Here is a 27037-nt window from a genome sequence, read left to right on the forward strand (position 1 = left end):
TAACACTCTCCTTAGTTAGCATCCTAACTAATCTGATCTTGAGCCACTTAAGTTTCTTTTATAATTTCTTTTGGGATTACTCCTCTTTAAATGACTTTGCAGCACTTCTCTTTGTACCTGGAATATCTCCTTTCTCCTACTCACTTTAACACCACTTACAAAGTCCCACCAAACTGCCCTTTGTCTTCTTCGGCCCTCGTGCACCACTGCCATCGTTACTCCTGCCCCAACTGAGGCAGACTTGGCTTTCTCAGGGTAGACAGGAGCTGTATTTTTTCATCTCTGTGTCCAAGGGCCTATCCCAGTGTCAAACATTTAGTACCTATAAAATGAAAGCCTGCCAAACAAGAAGACATAAGGGTAAGAACACCCCAGTGGGCAGTCACTTTTAGACAGTCACTAGTGCTGGCATTTCCAGTTGCTTTATAAATGTCTGTTGTCTGCCTGCATGTCAATAAAGGGGTGAAATAACTGTAGGGATCAGTATTTCCCAATGGAGCCATTAGGTCATTTCCCCTACTGCAGTAATTCTCATTTAGGTCTAAGTTAAGACAATCAAGGAAACACTTCTTTTGTGCCTACAGAGCACTATATACACCTCACAATCACTTATCTCCCAGCCTTATAATTATTGGTTACCAGTCCTATTTCTTTCCATTAGTGTGTGCTCAGTGTGGGCTGACTCTTGTCTTATATAGTTCTCAAATTTCTGTGCCTGCCATTTAGGAGATCTTGGGTAAGTATGTATTGAACAAAGGAATCTGAAGGAAAAACCTAAGCCAAAACAATACTGTGAGCATTAAGTGGCTACAAATAATCAGAAAATGAAAGATACAGTATTAATAAGATGGTACAGCCGATGAAATATAATTGTTAATTCATGACACAATTCTGAAAAGAGTGAAAGTCTTAGTTATAGTCAGCTAATCGCCTGGGCTTGGATCAGGCTTGACTTACAGTATTTTGTTTCCCAAGCTGGATACACAAAGTCAGAGGGCAGAAAAAGTCCTTGCATCTGACCTTGGGCTATGGAGTGCTGGGGTATGGGGTCACCAGGCAGCCCAGGTTGGAAGCCTGCTGCTTCTGATGATGGAAGACGGATATGAATGTGTCCTGGCCAACTACTGGTCTCAGGGCTCACAGCATGCCTGGAAAGGAAAATGGTGGGTTTCCTATTCAGAAAGCAAAACTAGGGCTAATGAAGAGGAAAGAGAGACTTTATGGAGAGGCCACATTGTGGGTAGATGAAGGCTGCACATTTTCTGCATTTGAAAAAGAGGTACCTGTTTGAGCAGAAACAATCTAGTACTCCTACTAAATAAAACTATCTAGTGACTGTACAAAAGAAACCTTATATCAATAATAAGTTATGGTATAGGGTCATTACCAAGACCTTACGTTCTGTTTCAATACTGGCAAATCAAAATATTAAGCAATGTTATTGTGGGCTGGGGTGCCAGGTTTCTAGAGTTCAAATCTTGTCTCAGTTCTCTAGGAATGGTGTGACCTTGGGACACATTACTTAACTTCTCTGGCCTCTGTTCCCTCTTTGGCAAAATGGGAATAATGGGTTTGTGATGATTAATGTGCCTTAATAAATATAAAGAACATTTATATTTAAATAGAATGTTGATGGAGTAAGATTAAATTAAACAAAGATGATGTGGTTAAAATTTCATGGGAATATATCTTTTGTAATTATTTTGTGTGAAAGTAACACATACCTATGGTAATCATTCAAATGCAAAGAAAGGAATGTGATGAAATGCCAAAGTCTCCTCCTTTTTTTCCTCTCAATATCTAATTTTATTCACCAAAAATCACTACATATAAATGTTATTCTCTAATTTTTCAGAAAAAGGTCTAATCAAAACCATCATGTGTATATACAATTGATGTTTTAATCAATAATCCTGCAGTGAATACTGGAAATTTGCTAAAAGTGGATTTCAGGTATTCCTATCACACACGCACACACACAAACGGTAACTGTGAGGAGATGATATGTTAATTATCTTGAATGTATTAATTATTTTACTATATGATCATCATCTTGTGTACCATAAATATACACAATTTTTACTTAAAAAGAAAATTAGATGGAATGTAGATGTCAAAAAATAAAACTGATCTGAGATTATAATGCATATTCTGTTCTGTACTTCATCTTGTTTTTTCCCACTTAATTATACATCTCAATGTTTTTTTCCCATATCTGAAGATATAAATCCACCTGATCCCTCTCATAATCTTTGCCCAACTCCAGTGTGTGAAAAAGCTATGATTTATATAACCAGACACCATTGATGGGACTTGTCTTGCTTCCCATTTTCTGATAATATAAACAAGCTATAAGGAACAACCTATTCCACTCTTCTTACCATAACCCTGCAAGTGCCTGTGCAGGTCAAATCCTTGGGAATTTATAACTTCTAGGCATGACCTTTCTCAAATTTGTCACTTTGACATTTTCTTTTCCTCTATCTGGAATCTTCTCCCTTGCCTTACCATTCTTTGCTAGGTTGATTGCTTGCAAGTTGGAGGGTCAGTGCATTTAAACTTTTGATCACTCTTGCCAAACTGTCCTCTAAAAAACCAGCACTGACTCATCCTTCCACCAACATTTGCAGAGGGGCCATGTCCCACTCCACTTGGATACTAACCAACATCCTAAGTGAAAACTGGCATCTCATTTCAATTTGTGTTTCTTTAATTGTGAATGAGGGTGAGATCCTTTTATAAACATGGAATCTTTGTATTTTTCTTTGATGTGTGAGTCCATATCCTTTGCCCAATTTGTTTTAAATTAGAAAATGAGTTCTACTACTTTCCAGCCTAAAAATCTTTAACAATGACTCAAGATAAAGTCTAGAATTTAAGACAAGGTCTAGAATACTTAATATGACAAAAGGGATCTGTGACCTTTGTATCTTGTAAATGTCTTTCATGTGGTCACTACCCTTGCCTCAAAATAGATGGTACAGTACCACCTTGCTGCCTGTGGCTCCCAGCCCTCACCAGGTCTTCTGCAATAAAGATCCACAGAGCGATGGCTGAAGGAGTTCCAATATTCACATATTTCACCTTCAGTAAAGAACTATTTTCTTCAGTGTTTTTCTTGCTGCTCTGATTATAGAGACAATTTGTAAATAATATGTCTTTCATGGCTTCTGCCACTTGGTACTGATGACGCTATCCAGCTATCTTTCAGCTGGGTCTTACTAAAGTTCAGTTCTTCTGATGGGGAAAATGTTAGCCTACAAATGAATTGCAACATTCACACTGAGAGTTTAAAATAAACTACAAAAAGAAGAAATCAGTCTAAATCGAGGCCAATGAGCACGGCTTCCCCGGGGCCACTCCGGACAGACCATCCAGTGTGGGATGGGCCTAGGAAAGAACCTACTCTTCCCTGCTTGACTTCTCGCTGCAGCACTTACAACTTCACACCACTACACATCTCTACATCCCAACCCTGCTGAGTATAAAGTCATTACTCTCCACAGCACATCACAACCCTTTTGAAAAGCAAGGACCAAGAAAATATCCACACACAATATGCCCCAGAAACAGGTCTCTACCCTAAAGACAAAAAGCACGAAAGAAAGAAATGGTCCTCACAGATGACTATGGCAGGGTTTTAACAGCACACACGCAGGGAGATGTGCTACAATCATCAGAACAATGACTTGGCTGACTCTGAGAAAAAATTCAACCACAACTCAACATGAACTTTAAAAATCAGACTAAGAGAGGGAGATAAAACGTCATTCTTCTATTTTTATTTTAACTATGTAAAATCATTATGAAAGAATGGGCCAAATATGTATCATAATTTGTAAGCATGTAGGATGAGGAGTGAATTTTCTATTTTCAAACTTTCACAGAATCTATTATTTTTATTTCTAAAACATTCCTCTGATTTTCTACTTAAAATCTAAACATCAAGTTATAATTTTAAAGTAATTATTTTATAGAGGGATGCAATTTGTTACGAGCATCTTAAATATTTTTAGAAATATTTAGTTTCATGTCTATATTTTACATCTGTGGCTACAAACCAGCACATCAAAGTCCAGCAGTCTTCACAGAAACACCACAAATGGATGCTAATGTAGCCATCAGGTAGGCACTTTATTGTATCTCTGTACATATCTGTCTGACCCACCAAGTGATGTTTCAGTCATTCATCAGGAAAGTGAGAATTGCCCTCATTGCAATGGCAAATTTTTCAGCAATGAGTCCTGCCAGTTGTCCATCCACGACAGTTATGTGCTCTGAAGGATAAATTAGACAACTTATTTCATACATAGGCATACATTATTGTAAAATGGTGCTGTGGAATTATAGTTCACAGTTACTTCACATAATCTTCACAGAAACATCTGGAAATAGAATTAGCATGATGCTCAAACTACCAAATGAAACAACCCCTTCTTGTATGCCAGGAAGCATTTAAAGGCCCCTTTCATGGGCAGCCCCAACACAACAGGCAGTGGCAGCAAGTAACTTCCTACAATTTCAGGGCTTTCAAGGTTCCTAAGAATCAAGGAATGTAAAGGCCAGCGATGGAGTGGAATTGCTTTTCCGAGAAAACAAAGATGCTGTTATGCTACAGAAGAGGCACCCATTCTATTCAAAAACTCACACTTGGTTAATGTGGGGATAAAATTAGACTAAATGCTACAATAGCTTTCTATGCCAAAATTATATCTGCATCTGAACATCATTAGCACTCAGTTCTGACTTCTACTCTACCAAGATCTCTCACAGCATCCCTGAATTATAACTCACTGTGATTACACAGAAAAGTTCTCTAAGGTTTTCACCATGTGCTCCTCCCTCAGGTCAGAAGGCCACTGCAGCAAGTTTGTGGTACATGGTGCTTTCTTACATTCATGGAATTTCACTAATATCTCACACATTCACACACCACAGCCCTGCCCTACACAGGTTAACAGAAAGAACAAGGCAGACCTTTAAAAATGACCTTCAAGAACCTCTTCATTACATGTGTAGCCTCATGGTCTATTTTTTTCTCTATTAAGGTTACTTGATGTTTGTTTTAGTCAAACAAGCCCCAAATAATAACTGATTCATTGCCTAATGTTTTTCTATAAATCTTACAATTGAATAGAGAAACCAACAATAATAAAATCAACCAGCTAACCAGAAAACAAAAGAAACCATTATTTAAATATACAAATTAAAATACGTATCAGATGTCTCTTTCTCATCCTCAGGAATGCCAACATTAGTTATTTAAGTCCTTTTCTCTCTTTTTTTTTTAAATAAATTCTATTTTTATATTCCCCATACAATTGCAACCCCCTTATTTTGACCCCAATCCCTCCCCTCCCCGCCCCCCGCCCCCCATAGAGTATCTCTGGTTCATAGTTGTTTGTTGATTTTAATTTTCACTTTCTTACAGTTATTCATTTTCCTGGTCCCTTATTTAAGTTTTCTAGATTCCTGCTATGAGTGAGACCCAGCTTTCTGAATTCAAGTGTGCTTATCACCTATCTACCTAGATGTATATACATCCTAACTGTTCACTCTTTGTGCTTTCAAGTCACATGTAAGGTGATATTTCCCAGCAAAGCCTAGAGGACTTTGGAATGAGAAAGGATTGCATTCAAGCCCTCTAGGGCTTTACCATTAACCAGCTGAGTGATCCTGTGCAAGCCAGTGACCCTTCCTACATGTCCTTATTCTCATCTGTAAAATAGATATTAGGAGTGACTGTCTTGCAGGGCTATTGAGGAGGGGAAAGCTACTTCATATGGCTGCTAATTGAGTGTATGTGGTAGTGGGCACACAATTAGCATCTATAGGCACTGCTGTCAGATAATTGATGTCTTATTATATTTAGAATAAAAACATTCAAAGAGAGAAGGCCAAAGAATTCTGGGAGTTCCCAGGACACAAAATGATGGTCTAGAGGATTGACAGTTGACCACAGAACTGAGACACCAAAGGGAGGGTTTGGGAGGGAGGGCAGGAGGAGCACAGAGGCCTGTGAGGGTGGAGTATGGTGAGTGGTGCTGGGTGCACCATGGTGGTGACACCTGACAGGGAGACTCCAATATAATTAATTTAAAAAATTAAAATGATAAAAAAAAAAGAAATAGAGGGGAAAGGCAAGCATATATCTGTAATTGGCCAGGATAAGGAAATGAAAAAAAATTCAAAGGTGTTCCCAAAATGAATGCTGATGAATTTCCTAGTCAGAGAGCTTTAGCAAAGAGGCCTGCTAGCACAGAAATTAGGCATTTCATGGACATATGCTTATCTGGGGAGTCAGCAGAGGCTTGGCCTTGGGCAGAGGGGCCTGCTAAGGCAGATCTGAGGCCAGTGCTGCCACGCAGATGGAGCTGGTGAATGCTAAGTGAATGATCTTAGCAGACATGAGAGCTCTGGAGCGAAGACACGACAGCTCCAAGAAAAGGAGGGAGAGAAAGCATGAGAAGGGAGGTAGAGATAAGGAAGAAGAAGGAACTGCACACACAGAAGCCCTCGGGAGCCAACCTGATGTAGGCCTGGTGGCCTGGCATGGGAGGAGGGTAGCAGAGGAGCTGCGGGCCCCCATGGAGGGCCCAGGAGTGGGTGAAGGCACCGGGCTAGGGAGCTGACAGAGGGTGCTTTGAGAACTTTGGAGAGTGAAAGAAGTGTTGAAGGAGGCGAGAATACATGATTAGTGGAAGAACTGGAGCTAGGACAGAATTTCCAATCAAGAGATTTGGCAGAAGACACATAGGAGAGGAGGCAAAACCCTAGTTTAAGGGCTGGGGATGAAGAAATTCTGTGAAAATGCTGAAGGACTCAACTACCATTAATTAATTAAACTGAAATGGCAGGCAGTTGGGGGCCATTCTTTGTTCTAAGGGTCACTTACATTTTCTCTTGCAAGTTAACTGGCACTTCATTTCTGTCTGTGTGTCGGGTAAAGAAAATGTCAGGCTTTTCTGCCCTTCCGCCATCAGGATAGATGATGGATCCTTGTCCTGAATGCATGCCTGATGGCGGGCACCTGGAATAGGGTGTGGGCATAGGTAGATGGGATTCAGCTGAGTTAAGACTGTGCTTTTAAGGGCGGCGTCACGGGGACGCCAGCAGCAGCAGCAGCAGCAGCAGCAGCAGCAGCAGCAGCAGCAGCAGCAGCAGCAGCAGCAGCCGCCGAAAGAGAAGCCGAGAAGCAGCAGAACGAACGCTAGAGAGCCCAGATAGAGTGAAGACTTGCTGGGGGCTGGGAGGCCTGCCAGCCTCCCAGCCTCCCAGCCAGCACCCCTGCCTGCCATATGCCTGGTGAACCCCAATAAAAGACCTGCAAAACTACTGAGGACTCTGACTCCTCCTTTACCGGGTCTGCATGGGATCAGGAAACCTGCACCGTGTCCAGTTCCTGCCTTTACACTGTGAAACAGAGCTGGCCTTGGGGTCTGCAGCTGATGTCCATGTGGTTTTATGTAGGTGCCCTTCCTGCCTGCCTCGCCTGGCAAAGACCAGTTTCTTGCTATTACCTGGCCTAAGTGGTGCCAGCACCTCATTTTACTGTCAAAGATGTCTAGGTTCAGAAAATAAAGTATACAGCCATCCAGTTTAAGAATCTACTTTCTAACATGATTTGTCTCAGACCCTGATTTTCAAATGAATTCTATGCTCGCATTGTTTATTCCTCCAAGAATATCTATTTATATAGTACACATAATTTTGCCTCTGATGTAGCAAAGGAGAATGAGCCACTTCCTCAGAGACCATTGTGTCTGTTCACATAATTGTAAATTCAAAGAGAGAAGGAAATGCTCTGGTGAACTAACTTGCTGGTACATAGGAAAAGAAGGGAAAATTCCAGTTCTGTGGAATTGTATGTGTCTAAAAGCACACTCCTATACCCAGTACTGAAATAAATAACCCAAAACCTAAGAGAACCTCATCAGAATGGTCACCTTTTACATACACTATCCAAAGCCTAAAGCTGTGAGACAAGAATCTTTCCTTATTTTCGGATGTCTGCTTCTTAATGCATTTCTAGAAAAAATAATGATAGAAGATAACTTACAATGCACAAGGTACTATTCCAAGAGCTTTCAAAAATAAACCTCTTTTATAATTCTCACAACTTTATGAGGTGCCAGTTTCATCCCTATTTTAGATGAGGGAATTGAGCACAGAGAGTACAAATGACTTGCCTGAGGTGATTTGGCAGACGGGCTACCCCCAACACTGTTCTATACCACCCCCCCTACTCAGTACTCCTGGCTTATCTTAGAAGTCAATGGCCAAGCACACATCTCATGATCAATGATGTAATGTTTGTGTCCCTTCACAGAATTAGTTCTGCAAATACTTAGCCCAAATCTAGCAGCTGCTCCAGAGGCCTGTATGTGCTTATGTCATCCATGTACATTTTGTTCCTATATGTCTATAGCAGAAAGAGGTCCCATTCCATTGAAAACAATGCAATGATTTTGAAATGTATTTGTTTGGAGCTAACATCAATTTACTTTTTCTTAGTCATTCCACAAAGAGAAAACAAATCCACTTTGTATGTAATAAAACTAGAATTTGTGAGTAGAAATGGAAATGAGCTGGGCCTCCCTCAGCTAACACACATGGTGCAGCAGACCTTTCCTGTCTTGCCCGCTGCTCCCCTCAGCAGGGTATTTCAGTAGATCCTCCTGTTCCGCTCTCCACTCTATCGCTGGTGAAACCTCTCATGCCCCTCTCCCCCCACAGCTCTAGCCTACACTCCACTTTTTCTATACAGTAATAAATAAATCTTTTTAAAAAAAGGAATGGAAATGAGTTAAGACACTAAATCGCTGCCTTCAAGGGCATTTGAGGATCATATACATCATGACTTTTAGGGTCAATTTTTATTGAAGAGCTTCTCTTCCTACAATTTTCAGCTTTATAGAGATGTGTCAGTAAAGGAGAGCATTTCATATGTTTCAAATCACCTGAATTATGAGTTCTCACACTGATGGACTGTAAATGCAATACAGGTTATAAGGCTATAAGTGGAGTTCAGATTCCAGCTCTGTCATTTCTTTTTTTTTTTTTAAGATTTATTTTATTTATTTATGCATACAAGAGCTGGGGCACAGGCCAGAGATGCAGGGGGTGAGAGAATTTACCAGATACAGAGTGGGGAACAAAACAGGCAGATGTACTGAAATACATTGCTGAGGGGAGCAGCGGGTGAGACAGGAGCGGTCTACTGTGCCATGTGGGTAGCTCCCTGGCTGGCCAGGGATCGAACTGGTGCTGCAGAGGCTATGCTTTACTTCATAGTGCAGTCCTTAACCCTTTGCGCCACCAGGGAGGCCCCATCTCTGTCATTTCTAACTGGAAATTATTTAGCCTCTTTAAGCCTCAGTTTCTTCATCTGTCAAGTGAGGTGACCAACAGTCTATTGTGAGATTAAAGTCAACAAACATGGAAAGGATCATGCGTATTCACATATATAGGAACAATTGATGATAGCTATTGTTGTCATCAATATAAAATTATTGAAACACCTTCTACCTGAAATGAAGGGAGTGAACAGCAGTTGTTTCATGCTACACCTTGAACACTGGTGGTGGCTGACTCCAAATGTGACCTCTAATGAGTCATGCTCCTGGACTTCACCCCCTGTTCTATCTACTCCAAAAATGAATGTGGACTAGTTCTGAATTGTTTGTAGTAATACTGCAAATGTACTCTTGGGTCAATTCTGGATCAGAGTCTTAAAACGACCTGACAATGTCTACTTTTGTCTCTCACAGGCCCTGAATTGCCTGCAGGAAGAAGCCACATGGAAAAATCTCTGAAAATGTGTACAAAGGGAGAGGTGTCCAGCTCTTCCCCTGTCCTGGGAGCCTCCAGGTGACACCAGTCCCAAGTGCAGATGCCTGAGAGATTCTTAGATAGCAGAAGAGCCACCCAGCTGAGCTCAATCTATCCTCAGGACATAAGAGATCATACAACTGGGTTGTTTCAAGTCACTGTTTTGGGGCATATGGTTACACAGTAAAGGTAAGTCAAACTACAGTTCTACCCAAACAACCTGAGATTCAGAACATGCTACTGTGTAACCCGACCTGTGTATAGTGCTAATAAACTGAAAATCAGTCATGAAAGTTGGCAAGTCCTCCAAAAGTTGGGGCCTTCCATCTTATGCTTCAATTACTGCCTTCCTCTCCTCCTTCAGACCTTTTTAAACAGATGAACTCAAAAATAAAGCTGTCTGGTCCCCTCCTGACTTTCAGTTCAGTACATACTTGTTAGGCTTCCACTCTATCAGGTGCTCTGCTTAATGCAGGGGAACCAAAGGGAATAGTCAGGGTCAATGTCATTAGGGTTTTACAGTCTGGACATATAAGCACAGAGTAGTAGATGAAGTGCATTGACAAGAAACAACTACATCTTTCTAACACCACTCCTATCCCATCAACTTTGCTTTCTAAGCCCTAGATGTTCCCTTTGTGGATCATGATGGATACCCAGGTAAGATTCTTTACCTGTTCATGTTTGATCTCTTTTTAAAAAGAAATCGATGTTTCAGTTTCCCAAAGAGAATGTGTGACCCAATCTGATGCTAAAACTCTACAACTTGGCTTGATGATTTTTCATTAAAATCACATGCAAAACAGTGCTCTGATTATTTGCATGTTTGTTTTTTGAGTCATGAGAGTTGTCATTACTGAAAAATGTGTGGAAATATATTTATTTGGCTTCACAATCACTCTGCTGTTTTTATTTTCCTTGGAATGTCAAAGCCATGTTAACGCAAATTTCGTAGTTTGACACAATCCAATCAATCTCAAACAAAAACACCTCCCACAAGCTCAACTCCCTTTTGGTGATGATACTGCTCCTTCCTCCCTGCCAAATTTCATGAAGGAAATCTACTCCTGCTCTCTTTTATTCCTCAACCAGATGTTTTCTAAATTCCAGCCACACAGTTATACTGAAACTGTTCACCCCAAGGTCACCAATGAGCTTACCAGACACTTCTCTGGCCCCTCCTGTTGTTCTCCTAACTCTTGTGGGCTTTATCTGCTGTCTCTGCTGGCTCTCCTCTGCTCTTAATTTCCAGAATGCTGCTACAGTCCCTCTGCTTCCACTTCATGTTCTCCTGTTGGACTTTTCAATGATCATTTGGATGCTCATGATTTCTAGATCTGCATTTCCAAACAATTCTCCTGGTCCCAGATTTCGGTTTCAGTATCCACCATCCCTCTATCTTGGAGTCTCAGAAGCACACAAAAGCCAGCATGCCCCAAATAAGTGAACCATTTCCCCCACAAACCTGTTCTTCTTCAGTGTGCCTGATGTGCTGAGTGGTACCTCCACCCATCTAACGGGAACTAAAGACTGCTCTTTATTTTCCCCTCATCCTCCATGTCCAATCTGTAATCAAGTCTTGCTCATTCTGACTCCAAAATATTGCTTGCAACTGCCCATAGTCTTCAGTTCCTACTCACTATTTTAGTCCAGCTATCTTCATCTCTCCTCAACATTATAATCAAACACATGCTAACCTGTTTCCTTGTTACTAGAATCAATGGGGGACACTTAATACTCTGTTGGATGTGACAGCATTGAGGCATCTTTTTAATTCTGTCACAAGTAAATTTTCTCTCATTTTAGACAGAAATGTATAGAAGTAGTTATATTAAAACTTGAGAACAACATTTGATCCCACTCCAAACTTCTGCACTATAGAGAATGATCTTCCTAAAAGGCAAGTTCTCTGATAGCTTTATTAGGATATTACAGTAGGATAAAGCCCAGTATCCAAATCCAAGTATCATAAAATCCTTGATGAGCAGACCCTTGGCCACCTTCATCCTCATCTCAGTACTCCCTGCTCTCCACTCCATGATTCTTCTTAAACTACAACCTCTTTTTAAGCTTTAGTTTGCAAGTCTCCCCTTCTCTCTTCTCTAGGCTCTCATACACACTATCCTTTCTACCTTGAGAAAAGACTCACTCATATTCATTGGGTAAACATCCATTTCTCTGGAAAACCTTTCTTAGTCAGTAGAGGCACAGTTTGATTTGCCTTCTTTGGGTCCTTGGAGCCTCCGTGCATCTCCTATCATAGCACATGTACTTTATTGTGATTGCAGGCTTAATTATTTTTTCCCTCAAGACAATAACCTGATAGTTGCATTTTGTGAGGCAAGAGCAGCACAATATACTAATGGTATCCTTCCTGAATTCCCTATAGAAGTTGGAAAGTTTGGCTTGGCCCAAATAGGCAAAATTACTTAGCTTAAAAAAATAAGGGCTTGGGCCTCCCTGGTGGCGGTGGGTTGAGTGCAGTGCTGTGAAGCTGTCCCCAGCCTGTGCAGCGGTAGTTCGATTCCTGGTCGGTCAGGGAGATACACACATGGTGCAGTAGATCTCTCCTGGCCCACTGCTCCCCTCAGCAGTGTTTTCGCTCCATCTGCCTGTTCTGCTCCCCGCTCTGTCTCTGGTGAATTCTCTCACACTCCCACGCCTCTGGCCTGTACCCCAGTTCTTGCATAAATAAATAAATCTTGAAAAAAAAAACTTCAAGGAGAAAGTTTTCCTTTAAAAAAAAAAGGGGACTCTCTAAAGGGATGTTGTAAGTAGGGCATAAAGGACTAAATCAGCTTTTTCAAACACACATGTGTCTATTCATGATGATCAATATTTCCCACCTACCAATTTCATCTCTTTGCTCAAGTTGGAAGAATATAAACTTCCATCACAAAAGCTGTGCCAGTCATAGTCCACAGAACTTTCATAGTGGACAGAGTTATGACATTAGATATAGAGGCAATGATCCCACTTATTAATAGCGATCAGTAATCCTATACTACAAAAGGATATCATGATAAGCCACGATATAAACCTTAGTGTTTATTTCACTCCTCCAAGTATAGCAAATGTGCTCTCCCATCACAGTAAGGCAAGGAATTCCAGTAGAGAGGAATTAGCATTGTGGGGCTAGCATGGGGAGCGACCATCCTGAATATCAGAGCCTGGCTTTTCCTGAAGAAGTCACAAGCCCATCACACCAGGTCCAAAGGCAGAATCCAGTTCAGACTGTCTTCATTATCCAAGGACATTTATTTGAAGATGAATAATTCTGGAGACAGGGGCATCTCAAGAAGGGACTTCTGGAAACTGGTGGTTGCTAAAGTCATCAGTGACTCTAGTTGAAAGGATGGAAGAAATAAAGCAAGCAGCCTGTCCTTGAGAGAAGGGGCAGCCAGCAACTAGATGAAGTAATTAGGTAACAGTCCTGGGTTAAGTGTGGGCCGTTGTTCTCCCTGGGGAATTTGGATTCAGCAGAATCTACAGAATCAGGACAATCAGGGGCTTAATGAGAAAGCTGGGGCTCCATGCTCATAAGTGACTGAGAATCCCTGCCAGTAGGGCTGTGTTGAGAGGAAGCTCCGGGCAGAAGCAAGCATCAAGAGCATGAGGGGCCCCGGATGCATTTCAGGTCTGGTGCTTCAACACTGAATATGGGAGGGTTGGAGGCAGCAGACACAAGCAGACAGATGCCATCATTCACGGATCCCAACTGTGTGGTGGGAGACAGTTAATCATTTATTCAAAAATCGCTGCCTTCTTACACTACTTTACCTACATGTATGTGGGTTTTCTAATAGCTGAGTCAAAGTTTAAAAGGCAACCTTTGATTTTTCTATGAATCACTTAAATTGCAGTAGTTTATTGGCCTAAAATTATGATGAATATCTCAATTTGGAAAAAGAAAGCATGAAGAAACCTTCAAAGAAAACATCACTTCAGTAATCAGTTGAATGCCAAGGCCAAAGAAAAAAGTTCCTCTTGATTCTTGATTGAAAATAGTAAACTAAATCAGCATAAAATTTTACAGGCAAGATATATGGGGCTTTGTGTGTTAGAAGAGGGGATCGTTTATCAGATTTAAAATGAGGTAACCCAATCTCCTGACTTATTCCTCCATCATGGCCACCACTACCATGGGTTAAATATGTGTTTTGTTTCTATTTAAGAGGCATTAATTCAATAATGCAACTTGTACCTGCTAGCTCTTGCCCTCCCAGCTACCTCTGGCAACTTTGATTTCCTTGGAACTTAAATCTACTGATTTTTATAATTCCTCTCAACTGACTAACCCTGTCCTTTCTCATCCAAATCCAAATACAGAGAGTTGAACTGTGTTCCCTCCAAAAAATATTTTGTCCAAGTCCTAATCCCCAAACCTATCAATGTCAATATATTTGGAAATATAAGTCCTTGCCAGATATACCTAAGTTAAGGATCTTAGAATGAGATTATCCTGGATAATAGGGTACACCCTAAATCCAAAGCCTGGTATCCTTATAAGAGAAGGAAAAGGATTGAGAGAAAGGGAGACTTGAGCCAAATGTAGGCAGAGGCTGAGTCTCAAATCACAGAGCTACAAGATAGAATGCTAAGCACTGCCCAGCAGCCACCAGAAGCCAGGGGAGTGGCCTGAGACAGATTATCCTTCAGAGCTTCCAGAAAGAACTGACCCTACCCACACCTTGATTTTGGATTTCTGATCTCTAGAAGTATGAGAGAATAAATTTCTGTTGTTCAAAGACAATAAATTTGTGGTGATTTATGGCAGAAACCAGAGGAAATGGATACAAATAGTCTCCTTTGCTCCTTCTTTTCTTTATCTCTGTCAAAAATTCAGTCTTAGATGGAACTAACAGTTTGCTTTGTCCATTACCACTGAAAAGTATATGTAGATTCATTTTTATCATCTAAAATTTACTTAAACACTGCAAGTTCCCCTTCTCCCTGCACCATTAGGAGCTGACCGCACTTACAAACTAGAAAAGCTCAGGCATCAGAAAAGGTCATTCCCAACTTGCAACGTACCCACCCCTGCAGCCAGCCCCTCTGCTTCCCTCCTATTTTAGTGGAGGAAGTGTTCATCAATTTTTCTGATGTTGACCCTGCTGGGTTTTATTTTTTTGCCTGCATTCTATATTTCCTCCCCATTTGTCACTCTAACATGCATATACAAATTACCCAAACTTTACATATCTGGTCCTCTCCTTTGTATTCCATATCCAATTGCTGACTTTGGTTATCACAAAGTCCACTCAAATATACACCTAAAATTGGAAAATCTCCCTGCCCACTCTGATCCACTCCTTCAAACCTCTCACTCTTCCACAGTACTCAGCTAAGGTAAGGCCACCATATACTCTAAACCAACACTAGAATGTCAAACTTGACACATCTCTCTCTCTCCTTCCTATATTCTATTCGTCTGTAAGTCCTATATTCTATTCTTCCTATATTCTATTCGTCTGTAAGTCCTATATTCGTCTGTAAGTCCTATATTCTATTCATCTGTAAGTCCTATTCGTCTGTAAGTCCTACTTCTTCCTTATACTGTCTCCCAAATCATCCATTTCTATCACCAAATATTAGCCCAAGCGACCACTGTCTGAACTGCAGTTTCCTAACTGGTCTTTCTGTAATCACTCATGCTCATGTCTAATTTGTTTTATAGGCTGTAACCCCAATAAGGTCTTTAAGTGCCTCTCCAGCTTCAGCCCACACTGCATTCCCAGTTCTCCATTTTCAGACTTTCCTGGTTTTCCTAGACCTTTCATCTCTGTTTCTTCTACCACAGGGCCTTTGCACATGCTGTTTCTAGCTGGAGTTCCAATTTTCTAAATTCCTACCCTTACCAAAGATCCTAGCTCAAACTCCTCTCTCAGAGGAATGTTTTCCCTGATCTCTCAGATTTAGTCAAGTACTTTTCCTTCATTGTCCTTATCTCATCTGTGATCTTACCTCTGTTCTTGTGATTTGATGGCCTGTCTCTTCACTACACTGTGTATACCACAGAGTCACCAAAAAAGTCCTGGGTTTGCTCATAATTATATTTCCAGCACCAGGTTCAGCAAAAGTTTTTTTTTTTGTTTGTTTTTTTTTTTGTTCCTGCTCTAGGCCCTATGTATACAGAAAAACTTAGAAGCAAACGGAACTTTGGCACACTGTAGATTTCAGGGGCCAATCCTTCAGCTTATGATTTTCTTTCAAGAGGAAATAAAAGCATAACTCAGTGGCATCTTCACAGTTTATTCCTGCCAGTTCTACTTTTCTATAAATACAGTCCTCATTTTCAAGGAATTTGGATAAGATGGTTGCAGTTGACTATTTTGGGGAGGTACTGTCTGTTCTATTTTGGAGGGAATGTTGTCATCTGTCTTCATTCCTGGGGCAGGTATAGAAATGAGTTGTGGACACCAGTTGCTGATTCCACATAAAAACTTGGGCATGTAAGGTAACTGCTTTGCAGGTTCTGGGTAGGGCCTCTGAGGACAGGCTAAAAAATATGGCACCATCATTCCCTGAATACCCATATGTTGTGTTCTAACCATTACTGCTTTCTCCCCTCTGTAATTTGATATAGGGATGATTCTGAGGGGAATTGTTTGTCTTGTGGTATTTTCAGCACCATCCAAAGCTCAGTCTCTGGTCTTAATACTGAAGGTCCTTAAGGACACTGGTCTTGATCTTGTATGGGAAGGATATATGAGCAGCAGGAGACATGATATTCTATAACTGAAAAAATCATGCAATTTCTGGTGCCAAAATTGAGTAACACATTGAGATCTTAATTTTTCAGTGTACTTTTCTTACAACTATATACAAAATTATAAAGCAAGACAACATATATAACTTACAAAGCAGTATCTCTAGGTGTACTTTTGGTAACATATACACAGACACACACATCCCACAACTTGGAATACAGGAAAACTATGGTAGTTAACTATGGCAAACATAAATAGAACTCACTTTGGAAATAATAACAGGTCAAGTATACACTGGTTAATGCCCTCTTGTATGTTAAAAATGTACAAAATCTAAATGCAAATATGTAACAAATTTAATATATGAACGTACAGTTTACATTTAAAAATTATAGACATAATTGTATATATGGAAAGACATTCCATATACATACACATAAGCACAACATTTAAAATTGGCCAACGAATTAACATTCCCACAATTAATCAATTCTCTTGTATATTCATTATTTGACTCTTATGCACACATAGGAAAGTTTATACTTCAAAGTATTACTTAAACATACATATAATTATTTGTGTTGAATATCTTCATGTTGTCTCCCCCCACCCCACACCCACCACTTGGAATAACATCTAGAACAGAAAGTCTCTACTCTCCAAAGAACAAGGAATAATATTTCTAGATCCAGTTAATAACAAAGGATAATACGGTGTAAACCACTGATTGGGAAAAAAAAATACTAAAACAATGAGAATAGAATCAGCTATATCATGTACCCATCCATCTATCATGATATAAAGATATTTTATAGTGTATCTTCTATCTTCTCTAATAAAGGAGCTGAATGTCTCTCTAAAAAAATAATTACATACAAATATCACATTCAGCTGCCAAATTAATCATTTGGCCATGGAGATCATAAGAATAGTTAATGACAAGAATGATTAAAGTTGCAATTTTGCCTGTCACAAGTTTTAATTCTTCCTCCCAAAAGAGTTTTAAATGAATAATTTTAAAGATTTTTTAATGATGCACAAATAATTTAATGCCACTGTATCTGCATCTTCCAAAGGACACACTTTCCACCTTCTCAAAGAAATCAACATAGTTGCTGATCTGGTGACTTGTCCTCTGAGAAGCATCAGGGCTTTGCCTTTGGTCTTTCCAAATGGACTAAACAAAACTCTTGTTTTCTAGCAGGAAATGCATCTACCACACCATCTTTCAGAGATTTGTGTTAGTAAGTGGCAATTATTTAAATGTATGTTTATATGATTATAAACCATTTTACATAGCAAATCAGGAAGACCATTGCAAGGGATAGTCTGGAATTGGCTCTTTTCTTCTTCAGTGCTTACAAAATACACCCTTTTTCTTCCTTGTTCATGAGTCTTACACCTAATTTTGTCAAAAAAATATATATATTACGTTTACATTCTTCCTCTCTGAGGCAATGATCTAAGTGCCCTTTTCTGTTTCACTACACGGGGGATTCAGAGGAGTCATCACTTTGGAGTTTCGCTTGTACAAAAATCTCTCAATAGTGTTTAGGAATGCATGAATGACCTGCATGTTTTATTACACTCTAACAAATCTGTACAATGACTGAGAGAGTGGAGAATGCAGTCAAGGCGAACGGACTCAGTTGGATGGGTGGCAATTAAGGGGCACATGGAATGCAAAGGTTGCTCCTCATCTCAGGAATTAACTAATTATAGCCACAGAACACTGAGGCTTCCATCTAAGAAAGAATCAAAAACATGAACTGGGGTTGTCTATCATGAAAACCATTTAAGATTTCAAGACTTTTTGTTACACTCTGATGTTTATTGATCTCTTTCATTCTCCAAAGTAATTAGCATTAAAAATCTCAGATCCATGGACAAGTATTCAGCTATAAGAAGCAGATCGTCCTGTAGGTCATGGGGTTGAGCAAGAGGGGGAAAGGACCAAGAAAGAGAGGAAGTGATGATCCTGAGAAAGAGGGCTGAGGTGATCAGAATGCAGGGGGAGAAGGAAATGAAAGCCGTGGAGTAGACCTGGGAAATGGCCAGGGCACGTAATTAGGGAAAATCAAAACAGAACAAACAAAAATGACCTACATAGTTCTTCTATCATCTCACCCTAAACCCCCCAGTGTGGAATCTGAACTTTGTTTCCTTCCCTATATAATTCCCTCTGCAGAGTCTTATATTAAAAATATCCATGTGGTGTGCCATGTCAAAAATTCACAAATACTTAGTTATTACGGTACTATTCTTACCCTATTTTATAGATAAGAAAACTGAAGAACAGATTTAGATAAATTGAGCAAGTTATGTCACTATCACATAGGAAAGCTGGGACTTGAACCCACGCTCCAAGCAGTCTGACTCCAGAGTCTATTCTCTTCATCCCTCAGCTCCACTGACTTTCCCGAAATTCCTTTGCTATCCATCAGGCCATGAACTGTGTAGTTATCTTTGTCATTACAATGATGGTTCAGTTCCATTCTCCGGTATTTTCCCCGCCATGTCCGAGAATCATTTACTCAAGAATTTTCCTCCATGAAACAACCTATTATCTGCCCAACAAACACATGTAATTTATTTTCTGCTGTATGTTAATTTTTATAAGAACAGTGAAAGCAAAGATGAGTACCCAAAATGGATTGTCAATACTTAAATGAAACCATTCAATTATAGAAAATATGTATTTCTTAGTTCAGATATTTAGAGGTAAAAAAAAAGTGGAAGTCCCTCAATTAAAACAAAACAAACCAAAACAAGACACCAAGACACAAGAAAATGCCTAGCATCTAAAAGTCATTCTCAGTCATACTGAAGAATTACTAAACATAAGGATAGTTCTAATGGATAATTTTTTCCTTTGGTATAAACAGCCTGCAGTAATTAATTAGTTAATTAGTAGTCAGTAATTAACACAGAGTTGAAGTCAACCAATACACAATGAGAAATGAAGAAAAAAATAAATCTTACCTGCAGACGTGTGTTTGAACTTTTCGCTTTTCTTCTTCCTCCATTTCCAAGGCTTGAAAATCCTTCCCAGGTTGGCAAACTTACTTCTCCTCCGGATGGGTGGGGTGTGGGTACCTGGGACGAGAGAATCAGAACGCATCGCCGCCAGTCTCTCCACTTCCTCAGCTTGTTTTTCCGCAAGAAAGAAATGGAAATAAAGAGAGGAGAGAGAGAAAGAAAAAAAAGTGTTAAAACGGGAGCCTCACAGATGGTTAACGTTTGCCATGGTTACAGATAACAGAAACCACATGACTAAAGTTCCATTTCTCTTTCTGCTTTTTGGAGTAGAAGTCATACCAACGTGTTCCAGGGGCCAGGGGCAGCCAGACCTAGGCTTGGACACTCCAACCAAATTTGCCCAACCTTAACTGAGACTTGGGCAGGAAGAGAAGCTGGTGGTGGAGGAGGAGAGCAGGCACATCAGAGATGCCCTAATGAGGTAGGGAGAGGGCACCAGAAATCACAGGCAGTGGAACTATTGGTCCAGTAATTTCTCAAATAAGACTTGGCAGATACAATCAACTATAACATCGACTGCTGAGAAAGAGGAAGGAGAAAACATTTATCAACTGTCTACTCCAGTGCCAGCATCTCCACCACCCACAGCTCTCTTCCCTACTCCCCTGTTCCATGCAGGCCCACAGAAGCACTGGACCCTGCATAGTGAGTGGCTCCACCTTAGGGCTACTGACCAATTTCAGAAACATTCATGTCATTAGAGCTTATAATTGGCTTGATACTTCTAGTTTTTTGTTGTTGTTGTTGTTGTTGTTGTTCTTGGTCTTTTAATAATAATAATAGAAATCATCATCATCATTATCATGAGATTAAGAGCTGAAGGGGGCTTTAGAGCCTATCGAGACTAACTCCTAAAAGGACACTTGAGAACACTAAGCCATTCAGACCTGTAAATCCCTAATGGACCACCTTTACAGAACATGATCACCTTCACCTTTTTTTTTTATCACTAGGAATAAAACAAACTCTTTTCCAACTTACAACATTTCCATATGCCAGTGAGGTAGATATACCCTATTTCTTGAATTTTTAAGACAGGCATAAAAAAGAAAAAAAAAAAAAAACCTCCTTGGCAAAATTAAGAGAGAAAGTCGAATTTACTCTAGCACTGTGTAGGATCCAAAATCACTCTTTAAACACATTCCTTAAGAAAAACCCTGGCCTTCTCCAACTCAGGCTGTCCTGGGCAGCTCAGCCTTGCAGCATAATAGTCTGTATGCTCTTGTCTGAAACAGTTTTCTCAGGAAACTCGTTCATTCAACAAAAATATATGAAAATCACCATGTGCCAGGCATTTTGATGACCTGGTAAAGGCACCGGGCAGCAAGACTGAATGGAAGTGTGTGGATTTGAGATCGTGGAAGCCAAGTCAATGGGACTTGGTGACTGATTGGGTGGTCTGAGGTAGAGGAGGAAGATCATTTCTGTTGTCTGTATTCACGTCAGTGGAAATGGGGCTGTGGGGGTGGGGAGGCACAGGCTCGAGGGTGATGGCCGCAACAATCTGGACGTGCTGCATGTCCAGCTGAAACCTGGACGACATGGTTCAATGCACTCGTAGTTCCACTTTTCAATCACTGTACTAAGTAACCACTTAATTCTGTGGCAGACACTGTGATCACTTCTGGGGCCAGGGAGGTACACAATATTGGACATCATTAAACACAAGTTTAGAAGCCGAGACAGGGGGTTGGAGGGGAGAACAGTGTCACAACAGGGGCAACTACATAAAATTCAATGGAGGCAAAGAGCAGGGAGCAACTAATTGTGCTGGGTGGTGTTGGTGAAGATCCCAGGGGAGGGAACGTTTAACTAAGTTGTAAAAGAGGAGGATACATTTTTCTTCCCACATGGGAGGACTAGGGGATGTGGATCCTGGAAGGAGAAACAGAACACATAGAAACAGAGGGCTGAAAGAGTAGAGGAGTCTGCTTTTCTCTGAAATTTTCAATGGCTTCCTACAACTTACAGGAGAAACTGTAATATCTTGCCTTGGTTTTCAAGCACCTCCACCTAAGTGAGAGGCTAGAATTATCTTCTGGTCCCTTTCTAAACACACTGCAGCCAAGATGACAGCCTCCACAGTCTCACCCTAGGCTCTGACGGCCTTGTGGGGACCATAGAGCACTGATCATACGCAAAATGTCATGTGTGTTTGGGTATCTGCATTGGCTGAATTTCCATCTTTCTTTTGATTCTCCAAACAATCTAAGGCACAAAAAATATGCAGTTCAAGGCTTCTCTAAATTCAGTCAACATAAAAATCCCCAGCTAAAGGTTAAAGAGAGAAAATATATAGAAACTTATAAAAAATCAAGATATGAGTTATTCATGGGTGATATTAAGTTTTCTCTCAGAGCTGCATTCCTATAACGACTTGTTAAATAAGTGAGTGAATGAAATGAGGATAATTGATTCAGCTCTCTGACACAAATTTTCAGAGGACTAGAAATTAGTTATTACTATTTGTCTTAAGAAAAATGCATCACCAGGAACAAAAAGATGTCTCATAATCATATCTTTAAGAAATGAATAAAAGTTATTCTGAAATTACCACATTAAAATAATTATGAGAAATTAGGACTGCCTTTGAGAAACCTAAACTGGCAGGGAGCTGATGAAGCATTATAGGGCATAATTATAACTCCATACTTAAATGATTCTTTAGTAAGTATATTATTAAATTCAAGATGTTTGGCCCTTCGTACATTACTATTGAGCAGACTGGATTACTTTCAGTTTAAATGATTTATATTTTAATCATCCACTTTACTTTTCCCCACTTTATTTGGTGATAGGGCTAGCTCTCAACCTGACTGCTTTGCTACTGGAGAATGCAAATGGAAGGCAAAAGAGTGAGAGAAAGGCTCGTTATGAAGACTGAACAGTAAAGAAAACAAAACAGGACTTGGAATTAAAATGGTCTCTGGTCCATGTTAGCGCCATGAGAGAAGAGGGGCTGGAGACAAGTGAGAAAGGCAAGACACACAGAAAAACTGTCTTCTTCTGAAACAGATCATGAAAAGGCTGCTTTGTCCAAGGCCCAGCTCTCAAAGGTGCTCTTTGACTGCTTGGGTGGGACAGTGCTGGAGAAATGGTCACCTACACCTGAATCAGTTCGTTGGAACCACTGCCCAGGAATTCTGGCTACAAAGGCAGGAAGCAGTGTTCCTGAGCCCATCAGAGGCTAAGGGGGAAGGGAGGCCTGGACCAGACGACCTCGGGCCTTTGCAGCACCACTGCACAAAAAATCCTCATCTAAGAGACTGTAGCCTGGGCTCTCTTCCATGATATGATGGGATATGTGGGAAAGGGATGTTTGCAGATAATTTTTCTTGCTCTTTAGAGAAACAGGATAGAAAGTACCTGACATATGCATGATTTCAATCACAGAGAACTTAAATAGTGGTGGGTGTCAGCTTGTGCTCTGAAGCCCACCCCTTGTGGAAGGCCAAGGTTGCTCTTGGTGGATTCTGAGCATGCAGTAAAGAGGTGGTCAAGGGGCATTTTAGCTGGCACTCTTGACATTATATTTCTCATGGTGGTAAGGTTGTCAAAGGCTTATCCCCAAAACACCCCAACTTTAGGTTCTGCTTGCCCAGTCATAAGTTGAACAATGACCCTGAGAGGTTTGGACAAAGGGAAGTCGCACTGTCTGTACTATGTGACGTTCAGTCAACAACAGAGGCAGGAGGCCAGGACACCGTGCCCTCACTACAGGCCTCTCCAGGTGCCAAGTGCTCCTAGGCATTTTGGAGAACCTAAGATTCTCATAGATTGAATGCTTGTCTCTCAACCCAACCCAAAGTGAATTTGAAAACAGAATGCTTATGTAGAAAGATCTGATAATATCCACTTGCCTTTCAGTTTCACTAAAAGGGTTATGTTTTTGTCATATTTCATCATACTAGGGATGGGGTCAACTGTCAGTGAGCTGCCCTCTGCTGCCCAGGGCCTAGACCTGTCACCTTTCTGCATTACATTTTCTTGGAGTTGCAAAATGATGTCACATAGGTACCTAGTCGCTTAGAATGTTCTGGACCGTGGCTTCCATTTCCCCCTTTTAAAAATGCACTTTAGTTTTACAGAGATACCTTATTACAGGGAAATGAAGGATTAGTGTGAATTAGATGGAAGAGAGCAACATTTTTCATTTGTCATTCCATCAGAAGCCCTATCACACTCTCTTACAGAGATCAGAGCTCTTTGAAGAGTTTCTGTCCAATCTAAGACTGATCTAAATTAGCAACAAGGTGTGATTAAAAATAAAAAAACTTGTGTGACACATTTTCATTCCAATAAAAAGGAGCCCCTGTCCCTGAGGAATGGTAGGGATGAGGATGGGGGAAGGAGAATTGGGCATTGAGGGAGGAAACCATTGGAGAAAATGGAGGCTCTTTTACCCAGAAATGCTACCTGATTAAGAGAATACATGCGATCCATAAGTAGCTGGGAGATAAAGCAATATTGCCACAATGTTCACAGAGCTACTGAAGGGCGGGTGCAAACATGGACATGTTTGAAAACACCTGGTGTCAACACTACTGAGTACCAGGGTCTGTGGTCTCTCACCGCTTCTCTCTCTGTCCTTCCCTTGACCTTCCACTCTGTGCACTGCACTCTTCTTCCTGTCCCTTACCACTGAGTCACAGATGGATCCAGTCTATATATGAGAACTAAGGCATAAATACATACACTGGCCTAGTATAATAAGAACACACCTGCATTTAATGCAGGGTTTATCCATCTGAGTCCAGAGGCTAGAAAACTGGAGTATTGCAGGTTCTAAAGCAGAGAGAGATGGGAGCTCTGGTGCCCTCAAGCTTCCTGGACACACAGGCTGCCTTCTCTAGCTGGGAATCACTAGAGGGATATCAGTGACACACCATATTCACTTCTGCCATCACACACCATCGTGGCATCTGAGTCTTGCACACTGCCCCTTTGCAGGGATAGGCATATGTTTATATTAAGAGAGTTGCTAAGCAACCTTATTCTACAAGACTATTCTTCATGGAGGAAAAGATATAATGAATGTACCTGTGGGATACAGCCCATGGGGTGGGAGATGGTGGGGGGACAGTGAAACTGCATATACCTGGGCCTCCCCATATGTGCTCAGCACTGGGTCAACTTCCTTCTTTCTGGTTCTAGGCATTTCTACCAAATAAGAGGCAATTCCACTCATGCTGGGAGCAGGTCTCAAGGATACTTTGAAAGACTTGCTGCTGCCTTTGCCACAATGAACAGGTTGAGGCCATGCTTTATTGGCATATTGGCAAAAGGACACAAGTACACTAAACCAAAGTGCAATGGAGGGAGGAACGAAGGGGAATTCAGGGATCCTATGGGACCAAAGGTAGCCCAAGTTATGTTTCTGCTAATCTGCTCTTAAGCAGTAATTGACAGAGTAGAGCCATGAGACTGTCCCTAATTCCTGTGCCCTAAGATGTACTGATTTTTAAAGAGAGCAAAGGGGATAGCTCTCTGGTTCTGGAATTGTAGGTCACTGTATCAAAAAAAGGCTATACGACCAACATGGTCTGCAGACCTCTGCACAGTGTGAGCAGGATTCTGGTATCTTCATAATGGGGTGTGGGCAGGGAGATTCTAAATGAGATGGTGCTTCCTTAGGTATTGATGATGATGATGATAATGGTAAAAAACTGTATTAATATCAGCTACCATTGTTGAGTCACTAGGGTGCTGAACACTAACCTAAACATTTAAAATGACTGTAGGAAATTCTCACAGTAATCTTATGAGGAAGTGGTATTCCTGCGGCCAATTTACATTTGGGGAAACTGGGGAGAAGCTAATGAATACAAAAATGTGATTCTCAGAAGAGAAAAACATATGCTTTTAGTTAGGACTTACGGATTTACAAGAATATCTTCCAACTCTGTGAAAATCTGACTTTTCTAATTTCTGTATTTGAAAGTCCTCTAACAAGAGGGCTCCAGAGATGAGGGAAGAAATGAGCTCACTTTTGAAAAGGCTACAAAACAGATGCTTACCTAAACTGATCCTACTAGGGCAAGAGAAAAGTGATCTCTTTTTATTTATTTATTTTATTTATTATTATTATTTTAATTTTATATATTTGTTACATCATTTTTCATTTTTGCACAATGTATGCATTTTCATCTTGGTTATAGTCCCCATACAATTCCCACCCGCCTTGTTTTGATCCTACTCCCTCCTCCCCACTCCTGTAGTGTCTTTGGTTTACAGTTGCCTGTTGATTTTGATGTTTACTTGATTATAATTAGTCTTTTTCCTGGTCCCTTATTTAGGTTTTCTAAATTCCTGCTATGAGTGAGACCATCTGGTATTGAGAAAAGTGATCTTATCTGCCTATCCTAAGATGTTATAAAATAAACACGTACTGTCTATAGGCACCCTGGAGGATACCTGCTCGAGGTCACCAGGACAGGTGGGGCTGGCAGGACATTGCCTCGCAGGCACCTATGCCACAGGCTAGCACCTCAGCAGGTACCAGTTTGTCCCAGAACAGGGTCAAATCTGCTTACTTGAATAAAGTGGAAAGAATATTGGTAGGACATGGGTTGAAATACAGAATCTACCACTGATTCACTGTAGGTGGAGGCGTTCTTCCTGGCCTCCCAGCAGGTGGCAGAGGGTTCCTGATCTTCCTACATTGAAATCCTCTCTTTCCCCCTTTTCAGCAGGAAAGGATGAGATCACATAGGATGCCAGAGGTAGACATGTGGCCCAGTACTGGTCATCACCTGGCTGTAGCTGTTCACCTCTAGTGACTCACTTAGAGAGCGCAATCAAGCCTAACCAGGTAATGAGACTCTATTGTGGATTTTGTCAGGGCTCTAGAGAGACATGCTCTCTCAATTGGCATTGCGGATTAGCTGCACATGGTCCTGGTAGGGTCTATAATCTTAAAAACCCTCTTTCAGATTTAGTAAATATTAAAACAACCTCTAGGCCACAAAGGAAATTCACATGTTTTAAGAGGAAACCATCCTGTTATGTCAAATACCTCCTATTTTATAGGTGCCGTGCTGAGGTGATATTTATACTTCATAACCACAGGCAGTCAATGAACAAAGAGCATTACTAACACGACAGGTGTGGAAAAGGTCATATTTAAATTAATACAGGCCTGTTTTTATAAATATGTAGATAATAGATATTATCAACAAAGTTCTTTCTAATAGACTCAATGCAAATCCCTGTTTCATCTTGAATTCTAACCTTCAACCACAAAAGTATGTAATGACTACAAAAACTTATATGGCATTCTACTGTTCTTTTATTCTGTAGAATATATTTGTGTTGGGAAAGGAACTTGTTTGTTTAAGTTGTAAATGAACTATCAAGTCGTGTTAATCCAAAGCAACAATCTTTAAATAATGTAGATTCTTTGTTCATTGTAAAACCTCACACCCTGGGGTCTGATATTCTTGAAGTGAATAAACAGT

At 40.6% G+C, this 27037-nt stretch overlaps 1 protein-coding gene across 1 annotated transcript in view; it reads right to left on the reverse strand.

Moving 5' to 3' along the window:
• The window catches only part of LOC311167460 (phosphatase and actin regulator 1-like), a gene marked incomplete at both ends in the record, with an annotated part of 511830 nt that overhangs the window by 137449 nt on the left and 347344 nt on the right, over positions 1 to 27037 (reverse strand). The window contains one exon of the mRNA XM_084228480.1: positions 19524 to 19688. Coding sequence (XP_084084606.1) covers positions 19524 to 19688 — 165 coding nt within the window. The remainder of the gene's footprint in view (positions 1 to 19523; positions 19689 to 27037) is intronic.

This window comes from Talpa europaea (genome assembly GCF_964194135.1).
Source record: "Talpa europaea genome assembly, chromosome: 2".
Classification (NCBI taxonomy): Eukaryota; Metazoa; Chordata; class Mammalia; order Eulipotyphla; family Talpidae; genus Talpa; species Talpa europaea.